General features: G+C 31.8%; 1 protein-coding gene across 1 annotated transcript; it reads right to left on the bottom strand.

The window, feature by feature from the left end:
- Nucleotides 1–908: 908 nt before the first annotated feature.
- On the bottom strand, nt 909–9502 carry LOC134233319 (cell death abnormality protein 1-like). The gene is made up of 4 exons (XM_062715287.1): nt 8574–9502; nt 8270–8319; nt 2385–2566; nt 909–1028 (listed from the first exon to the last, which is right to left on the bottom strand). The coding sequence occupies exons 1-4, from the start codon at nt 8651–8653 to the stop codon at nt 909–911; spliced, it is 432 nt and encodes a 143-aa protein (XP_062571271.1). The 5' UTR covers nt 8654–9502.
- Nucleotides 9503–10958: the final 1456 nt, after the last annotated feature.

Here is a 10958-nt window from a genome sequence, read left to right as displayed (position 1 = left end):
AGAATTTTTCAGATTGATCCACTTTCATTTTTCCTGTTAGGATTTTCATTGTTTGCCTATGACCTGAAACCCTCGTATAGAATTTCAATAATGGAAAATGTACTCTCTAAATTCATATTCAATTTCCTTTCATTTACGTTTGCTAGTAATGTTACTTAGTCTTTGGGCATACATGTTATGAAGTAGATGACGAAGGATTGTCTTTGTTATCCAGCTCCAATGTAGGTGACTTCCCCGGTCTTGTGCAATAGACAAACTCCATAGCAAAAACACCTAAGCGAATCATTTGGCTGTTGCACATATCGATTTCCGATGACTTCCTTTAGCATTTTGTACAATCGTTGTAATCGGCATTGCTTATACATGTATACAATAGCTCGATATATCCAGAAAAACATTTGAAGTGTACGCTTTTTAAGTAATTATACAAGTCTCTTATGTATTTCCTAAATAAGAGGCATCACTTCATTCTCAAAAAACAGTTTTTCTGTCGTCAGCATTTACTAGATATATGTATGAATTGATTAATTGAACATTCAGGTAATGGCTGCCCTGCTGGACCTGACCTGCATTGCTACTTAATTCCTTATGCTCATACCATTTCCTTTCCTTGGTGTTAACTTTGCAATAAACAACAGTTGAATGGTTTTCATTGAATTTATTAAAGACTTGAAAAACATACATGTACAATCTTGTATCATTCATAACTGTGATGGACAAAAAGGGAATTGGCATTACATGTAATAGGCTGCATTGCATACAATAAAGAATAGTGTCCGGAAGGACAACTGGCATATCGACTAAAAATAAAGTACCGGGCAAACCCAGTGGCCCTGTGTTGGTCACAGGTGCCTAGGATCCCAAATTTATGTACTAGACATTTGGGCCCGGGAGAGTTGCGAGCACATCTAAATACCCTGTTTCCGGTTATTGCTTCTGGTCAGCAGTACTTTAACACAGAAGTACTCCAGTACTAAGCCTCTCCTACAGTTACAAGAGGTGGAGGGGGCCCAGCCCTGCATACGTGGCTACTATTATATATGAATTTATTATTTTTGTTCAGTAACATATACTATCAATCATGATATCTGTACTATGTGCAGGTGTATCTTTAGAATATATCAGAAGTCTTATGACTTAACCACTGTGACTTTCGTGGGTATTCCTGACCCACGAATTTACATCCCCTCGAGCAAATAAACTAATATAAGTTTTAATATTTATTAATGATTACAATTACACAGACTATTTTATATCGTAAAATAACTTTTGCTTCTGAGTGATCGCACATAAAGAAGACAATCTTTATGTTTCCAAAAATGTTTCGTTACGTATCAAAGACATCGATAACTCTATACAATAATTATTAAAGAGATAAAAAAAAAATTGAAGTCACAAAGTGTTATTGATTTATAATAAGGCATTAATAAGGGGAAAACATTTTTAAGCATGTAAAATTGTAAATGCCTGATATATATTATGTTTTTGAGGTCAATACGATGATTTGCTCACCTGCAGAGTACATTATTCACCGAACTCGTAGGGTGGGGTAAATATAGTACTCATCAGGTGGTTAAATCATTATATTGACTTGAAAAACACCAATAATTATTTTAATTATTACATGACTCAATGATTAATTAAATGATACAACTCCTTATATGTTGGTAAATAGAGAAGCAGACTTAAATTGTAAATTAACGTCACCTGTCGTATAAATTTGAAATGTTTAAAATATATTATAAAGTAGTTGCCATGAAAAAAAGTAAAATGTCAGACTCTTTTATGTGATCGATTTTGCAGGATTTTCAGGGAGATCTGACAGCTTAAGAAAGTAAAAATGTTTGCTTAAAAAGTATCTAAGGGAGATGGGGGTGGTCCTGGCATCCCCACTTACCATCCCACCTCAAACAATGTATTCGCCTAATGTTATGTTTACCTGAGTTTACATGAGTAAAGCAGTAAAGGTAGGTTGCAGGTGTATAGCTTTCCAAAACTATTTGTATCAATTTGGAATTTCATGATCTATTTTTAGATCAATATAGAGAAAATAAATCCTTATAGCGGTATTCTTCTGGAAGTCATATGCATTTAAATATATCGATGTATTTTTTTTCTATATAGTTGGATCTCAGCCGATAAAAATGATAGGAATTATTCAATCATAGAATAAAGAGTGTATATAGTTTAGTAGCAGTACTAATTGTTTTTGGTTCCCCTTTGATTTTGATGACTTTGGAACATTTTTCTTCGACAAGAAGAAGGGACATAGCGTCCCGAAAATTACACAATTTTTTTTCAACGACATGAACAATGAAAATTGTCAAATTTTCGGGACGAGAGAGAGAGTAGGAAGAGCAAATATGTATCTGTATATAAGATACTGATGTTTTATTACCTGCAATAACTGTTGAACAGTTTGGAATAATTTCACAATCCAATGGACATCCAACCGTCACATTGCAATATCCTTCTGTACACTTGCACGTCCTCTGACATCCAAATCCATATCCAGGATAGGGACAAGGATACAAACAAGCTGGACCACCGTACCCGATTTTACATTCTGCATGAAGCATATTAAGATAGTATAAATTTTTTGTTCAATATGTTAATATGATTTTTTAAAAATATTTTTAAATATTGGTTTTTAGTGCCAGTGTAGATATGTAAGTTAACATTCCATGCATTATTTCTTTGATTGTACCCCTAACAGAGCTTAAAGCTATTCACTTTTCGTAAAAAGCATCCGCCATAATCGACCCGACTCTCACTATACCTGGGGAACCTTATGTATACAGAGCAGCTCACTTAGTCACTGTTAAGTGCAATCTATTTTTATCGTAGTAGAGACGGAAATATGCTCTACAGCATTCATAGGGACCAAAAAATAATAATGTACTTCTTCTAATAAGAAAGTTAGAAAATTCAATATGGGTATACAGTGTAACTGCAACAAAATGTAAACAAAGTTAATGCAAGATAACCAGCACAAACACGTGTAGAGATATCTGTGACAATAAAGCAGTCAAGTTTAGTAAATGCATAGAGTGTACATCGGTGCTGATATCGTACATACATGTTGTAATATCAAAAATAGCATATACATATTCTCATTTTGTGTTCGACGTTTAATATGATATGGATGGAGAGTATTGTCCATAAATCTTTTTAAGGCCTCTTGTACATACATGTAGTTAGTGTAAACAAATCTAAATTTTTTTGATGTTTTGTTTTACAGAAAGACTCAATGAGTTAGATGAAATATATGGAAATAAGGAACATTATTAATGCTCAAAAGTCTATAAAACAATACATAATAACATCAGAGGTGCGATCATATGCCATATAGGAGTAAACGTATGTACGAGACCGGTCACAAACGTGCATATCATGATTGGAAAATAACAGGAAATCCATTGTCAATTTAGTGGGTAAACAATGGATTAACAATTAATACGAAAAATTTCAGTCAGGTTTGACTCAGTGGTATAACAGTATTACATATAACCATTATATCTAATAGTTTGTATCATTATATATATACTACTGTACTTACATTTCTACTATTAAATCAAACTATTGTATTAGATCAAACTGTATTTGATGACAATGTCATTGTATCAACCAATGATGGCTTTAAACGAGACTATTGTTTCTATTGTTTCATAAACATGTTTGTCAATAGTATACCTCGTGATAGAAATTGTACATACGTAGATCATGTTCTTGCTTAAGGATTTACATCCCTAATGGGACTTAATTCCCTACCCTTAAATGTCCGTCAAGTACATAATACACTGATATTATATTAAAGCATTTTATAGTGGAAAACGATTGCCCGCGAGAAAGTTTTAAAAATTAATTAAGCAAAACATGTAGTTAATTTAAAAAGATTGCATTGAAGTCTATGGGGAAAAGTGTGTTTTAAAAAAAAAAAAAAAAAAAAATTGAATATAAATAAATCCTGCGGTGGAAAGATGCATTTAAATATTTAAAAAAGAATGACAATTGAAAACAATCTTTTTTAGCGGCTTAAGTTTTTAATGGACTTTTTTATTAATCAAGAAAAGGGGAGATAACTCTTACCAGAACTCAAGGTCATAAATTAGGACACATCCCACTATACAATTACTAATAGTAATAAAGGGAAATATGTCTAAATAATCTGAGTATTCAATGCCTACATATCAGTTATATATTCAATTTCACTGAATTTGTTCCCATTAGGGAATGAATTGAGTCAGCTGAGAGATATAAACTCTGTATAAAGGTGATGAAGATACATTGCTGCATTAGTTAGCGTAAATGGTGAATTAAAGAGGTAAAGTCGTCACATTTATCATAGAGCTTGGCTGTTAGACATTCTCAAATAAAATACCAAAATATACCAACATAGATGTATCAGGCTCTGTGGTATCTTTTAACTCAAGCTCACCAGGGTATATCGTATCGACATAGAAATGAAAATAATCATGAGATTGTTAATTGACAATACGTCATAGATATATCTAAAAATTATCTTTATCATTTACTGTAGAAGTACTTTTTCCCACGGGGACATAATTCCGCAGAATCTCAAGTTCTTTTAATCTTTCTTAGACTGTTATTTATGCCTACATTTATATTAAGTACACTTGAGCAAATTTCCGCAAAAATGTTGTGACCACGTACATATATAGCGTACATACGCGAGTTTCGAGATTGTAATTCTCCTACGATGGAGGTGCAAACAGTATCCATTTCAGCATGGAGGTGGGACAGGTTGCTTCTGTGTACAAACGTGCATGAATAAATGAACTATATTTATGGCTTTCAATATTTATTAAATTTAATAGAAAGGTATTGATATTAAGCAGTGAGGCATTTGATGATTTTATCAAGCTCAACTTTGCACATTCGCAATTTTACTTTGAATTATAGGTTGCTTGAAAACGAAAGAAACGTTGTAGTCTTTATAAAATGTAACCAATTTTCTTGATTGTATAAACATTTTCTAAACAATTAGTGTGTTTTAAAAGTTATAATTTAATGTATAATGTAATTTAAATTGCTGATGTGCAATGATCAGATGCATGTATTTTTTAGAGGTCTAGATCTCTTCTCTCGTCTAAAAAGTCTCACATACACTGATGTTTTCTTTTTTCTTACGATTTTTTTGCCTTAAAAATTGATATCTTGACATTATAATTCGGTTACTCTTGAGTTGTAGAGTGCATCCTGAGAATCATGAAGTGACGATAAACCAGTAGATTATTTGTATCGATATATCCAATATATAAATAGCAAGCTAATTCAGAGAATTTGTGTCCCCCGCTTAGGGAAAAAGTAAACCATGCTCAGGGGGGTGGGGTGGGGTTCGGACCCCCTTGTCTGAATTTGTAGAATTATAAAACGTATACTGAAGCAAATAAAATATGCCAATATGGATATAAAGGTTTGATTGATTATTCTTTATTATGTGTGTAGATGATTCTTTTGATATGAAATATTTATCACACTGTAATGATGATTTTATGAGTTGTACAAGGCAGAACTCATAAATTTTTCATTTTACATGTTGAATACTATCATTTAGTAAAATAAAAAGTGTTTAGGAAAATAATTGGATTTTCCAGGATGCGAACCCTGGCCCTCTGACATGTGAAACGAAAGACATACCACTTGACCACGGAGCTGCGTTAACTAGGCGAAAATTATATACAAACATTAAGTCACATACATGTATATATTCACGTTGATATATTGTCAAAATTTAACACAATGCATTGTGTCTAATGTAACCTTTATCAAACAGTTTTAATAGATGTAATAAAAATAAAAAGTCCGCCGAGAACCTGTTTTATACGTATAACGTAACAATTCTCCTTCATGCCTGTGTGCTAAAAAAAGCGACATATAATACAACAGTACAAATAAAACAAACGGGGCGGGGCACTTTGAGAGGGGTAAGAGAGATTCTAAGGATTTTTGGTATAAAATTACATTGCAAAAGCTCAACATCCTCTTGAAATATCGCCAGAAAACGATAGTGTTACATACAAACAGAATGTTTACATTAATGTCCTTGAAGTTTGACCTTTTGACCTCAAAATCAAGAGGGGTCTTTCGTAAGCCGCAGGGAGTTGTGATGTAAAATTTCATTGCAAAAGCTCAAAAGGTTCTCTCGAGATATTGCGCGGAAACGAAAGTGTTATAACAGACAGAATTTGCTTATTTATGACCTTGACCTTTGAACTTTTAACCTCAAAATCAATAGGGGATTTCTTTAGTTCATAGGGAGTTGCTATGCAAAATTTCATTGCAAAAGCTCAAAGGGTTCTTGAGATATCGTGATGAAACCAAACCGTTACAGACAGACAGAAAGACGGACGAACGGACAGACCCAAATTAATATTCCCCACTTTTCAAGCAAGGGACAATAAATATCTGCCCCACCTGTCTGTTTCCGCGGCAACGAAACTCCCCTCCTAAACGAAAAAGCGCAACAAGGGAGTTAATCTCGAAACTTGCGTATTAAAACCACGCGGAAGAAATGTACTTCTACAGTATTACAGGATTTCTGATTGGCTCAAACTTATTCATATGACTAAGTATATAACAGCATAATTAATTGAATCACCATTTATAGAATCTGAAATACATATCGACTTATCAATTATAATTTTCTGTATTGAGTCCAGGCTTGTTGATATCATGGACAGCTGCTTTTTTAATAAAAAATGGAACTTGTAATTTTACTTACCTGGTCATTGGTCACTTGCAAAATTATTTTGTTTAAATGCATTATGATTGCACACACAAGTACTTTGAGCATCAAAGAGATGCTTGAGTTTTTGATTGACAATATCTACGTGGTTTTTGGAAACCAGATATTCCAACAATCTATTGGAATTCCCATGGGTACCAATTGCGCTCCGTTATTAACGGACCTACTTTTATATTTACATGAAGAAGAATTTGTGCAAAATTTTATGCGTGAAAAGAAGAAAAGACTTGTTGTGGCCTTCAACTCGACATTTAGATATATCGACGACGTATTGTCAATTAACAATGGTGATTTCCATTCCTACTTCGATACGATATATCCTGGTGAGCTTGAGATAAAAGATACCACAGAGTCTGACACATCTGTTTCATACTTGGATATTTTATTTGAAAAAGGCATTAATGATAATCTAACAACCAAAATATATGATAAACATGATGACTAACTTTTCTATCGTCAACTTCCCATACTTATGCAGCAATATACCTTCGTCACCTGCATACGGAGTGTATATATCTCGGTTGATTTGATTCGCGAGAAATTGTTCTGCGTATGAACAATTTCTGAAACGAGGTAAATAATTGACAAGCAAGTTGGTGAAACAAGAATATCAACCGTCTAGTTTAAAGTCATCATTTTGTAAGTTCTGTGGTCGACACAATGACCTTGTCAGCAAATACAATTTATCAGTGAGTCATATGCTGACTGACCTTTTTCATATCAATTTAATATTAATATTAATTTAATATTAATTCCATTATTTATGCCCTGAATTGACGACGGTTTTTTTTCCCGTTATTTCCTGACACGGCGGATGTGATCGGTCAGCAGGGTATGCTTACTCCTCCATGGCACCTGATCCCACATCTGATGTTTCGGAGGTCAGTGTTTGTCCTGCTCTTATTTTGTTTTGTTTTATGGATTTTGAGATTGAATACTGTTCGTTATCTCCATATCCTTCTGTAAAGCAAAAAAGTACTGATTTCAAAATTATAGCTAATACAGTGTATGACTTGATGTTTCTGAAAAGATATACGTACTTAATCTTGTATTTACATTTTTTAATGTTCTGTAATTGATGAGATGTACCAACATAATGAATAAGAAACTACTTTATATTAAATTATATTGAACATGTTTATCAAAGTTTATACAAATATATGTATTATTTTTAATACATTCGCTATACTGTCGCTAAATTGTTTGATATTTTCTTCGGAGTTGGTTTGCTTTCTTTCATTGCTTTATTTGGAGATCATGAGACAGAAAAAAAACTTTTATAACACAAATTTTACTGAAATTATATTGTGTTCTATTTTATTATCATTTAATTATTGTTAAATAGGAAATTTATGCTGAATTTAACAAATGTAACAAAAATGTGAGCTTAATTTACATATTACATAAAAATAGGGTACCGAAGGTACAATATGTCTTGCAATATAATGTAAAGCAGTAGTTGTTATAAGTATCGGTATAAACTCAAAACAATGCACCTACTAATACATTCCTCCAGATTGGGATCATAACGAAATCCTCTGCAACAACCCCTAAAATGAGGTAAAACCAATGAAGTATGCATGTCAAACATTATGTTGCGTCTACATAATTATAATCTTACAGACGAGTATGTCCTCAAGTAAGAAAATCAATACTCGTTGAGAAGAAAAGGCAAAATATTTGCCGCCACAATTCAAACATATCAAAAAGGATCTACATGTTAAATTATCGTTTGTTGAAAGAAATTGTTTAAATTTGTCTAAGTCTTTAATCTTTAAAACTACAGCATGTTCAAAATACTCACCTTGGTCTAGAACATTCTGAAGATGTTGCATCAATCTGATATTCGACACTGAACATTAGTATTAATATGATCACACCCATTACATCTGTTTTTATAAAAATAATGATTTGAAATTGTTTTGATCAGATTTTACGTTAAGCAGTTGATTTTCGCTGAACACAAACATATTTCCAACACTTGTGAGACCTTCCTGAGAGTTAACAACATAATTATATTGGTTCTTCCTGAGTAGTGTGTTCTATGAGTGAACGAACTACCCATTAAATTACAGATAAAGGAACAAGACCTTGCAAAAATTTCTTTGTTTAAAAATATACTAAAATTTATTAAAATAATACTTTTAGAAATCTTACTTCAATATATAAAAAGAAAGTCGTGTTACAAAACAGAAAAAATGTGTTCTGGTTAAAGTCTTACATAACGCAAAACAATATTAAGGAATTTAAACATCTCAATTTTTGTAAGTTTTAATGAGCATCTATGTAGATGACAAAAACTAAAATTTCTGCAGAATGAGAAAGATTGTGTTTTGAGGGGATTCAAATCCTTTTAGAGAAGAAATATTATAATATTACTTAAACATTTCATGAAGCACATAAATTCGAAGGTCCTGTTAATCAAGATACGTCACGAAAGTTATCCCCCCCCCCAAGACACACACAAATACACAGAAAATTCAAAGTACAAAAAAATAAGGCATCATTTGGAAGCATCTATCGGAATACAAATACAGGTTTGTCGAGAAATCAAATTAAATTTAATACCAACCTGTTTTTTGGAGCTATAGATGTTTCAAATTGGTATTACTGATATTTACATGCAATATAAAATATTTGTCTCATTTTGACATTTAATAAAGGTGTGCAATGATTTTATTTTTCAAAATCAGGGTATATATATAATCAAATGAATGTGCGTCGATCCTTTATGACTTCAATGAGAAATTAAATTGGATGTTAATGACGTTTAAGAAATTTGAATTTATATGGGTATAAATATACATTACTTTCATGGAGTTGTGTTATATAAAGGAAAACATTTTCAAATGTAAATATTACGAAATATAGAAATATATATTGTTTGATATATTCAGATTTTTTAATTCAATCTGTATATTTCGTGGAGTAAAGTGGGATCAGGCATTTTATTTTGCAACGTTTTCCTGACCTCAATACAATGAATTGAACGCGAGCAATGAAAATGTTCTAAACAAAGTCTAAAATTGTTACCACTCTTGTCTTTAAAGTATTTTGCATTTCGTAAACACTTTCCGGCTTGATTAACACCAATCTCTTATCGTGGTACATAAACATTTTATAAAAAAAAATAATGGCTTGACAATACTTATTTATATATACAATTTTCAATAGCATTTGGTTATTGAAACGATCAATGCAAGTTTATTTGATGAAGAACGCGACCTTTTTATGGAATCGGGAAGTACATGTTCAATTTTCATAAGGAAGTATTAAGTGCATTGAATCAAAATGGTCAAAAATGAAACAGAATGTGAAAGTGTGTGTCTAATTTTGTTACAAAATGTGTCAAACTCAGGATGAAAAAATTAAAGTCACTCAAATATGAACTTGATTTGTTATGATATCAAATCACGTGTTGCCAAAAGTACCTTTCAGTAGATTTGATCACTTAAATAACCAATTTCATTCCCTAAAAAGTTTTTGATCTTGCTATACATGTAATGTCACTTTTATTCATATTTGTTTTTTTTAATACATCAACTGTCGTTTCAATCTTGGTGACTGCTTAATTGTGTTATTAAGGAAAAAAGAATTTTTAAAGAAAAAATTCTTCTTTTCCTTTCCTATCTTTATATATCCTATCTGTATATAAAGTAACAAATATTATTAAATTAATAGAAATAGGAAGCTCTTAAGGTAGATTGCGGGTTTGCTGACGTCACAATAGAATTTGATGTTAAAATATTCCTGTGCTTGGAATACAAAACTGAAAATAAGCAAAAGGTATCTTCAGTAGTATTCAGTATAAAAAATAAATCCAAAAACACACAAAATACCCTCATAATTATAGGCTTGATACATTGTTTTTGTAGTTTGTTGTTTCTGAACATTACAGCATTTTTCGACCCAAAATTTTACTGATGAAATATCTTTTATATACATGTAACTGTTTACGTCCTATAATATGATATGATTGCCACAACATTTCGTTTTGTCCATTTTGACAAATATCAGAGAAATTTTGCGACTTTTTACTATATGCTACTTATTATGTCTAAATGTATACTAAGTCTTGTATATATATATATGTAAAATCAGAAATCAGTTTTTGTCTATAGTTTTTATACCCGCACTTTCTAAAGAAAGTTCGGGTATATTGTTGTTACTCATGTCCGTCCGTCCGTCC

This window comes from Saccostrea cucullata, unplaced genomic scaffold, assembly GCF_032062105.1.
Source record: "Saccostrea cucullata isolate Sc308-1 unplaced genomic scaffold, CSIRO_AGI_Scuc_v1 ctg3915, whole genome shotgun sequence".
Classification (NCBI taxonomy): Eukaryota; Metazoa; Mollusca; class Bivalvia; order Ostreida; family Ostreidae; genus Saccostrea; species Saccostrea cuccullata.
Note: the sequence above shows the minus strand (reverse complement) of the source record. Positions and strands in the feature narration are given on the sequence as shown.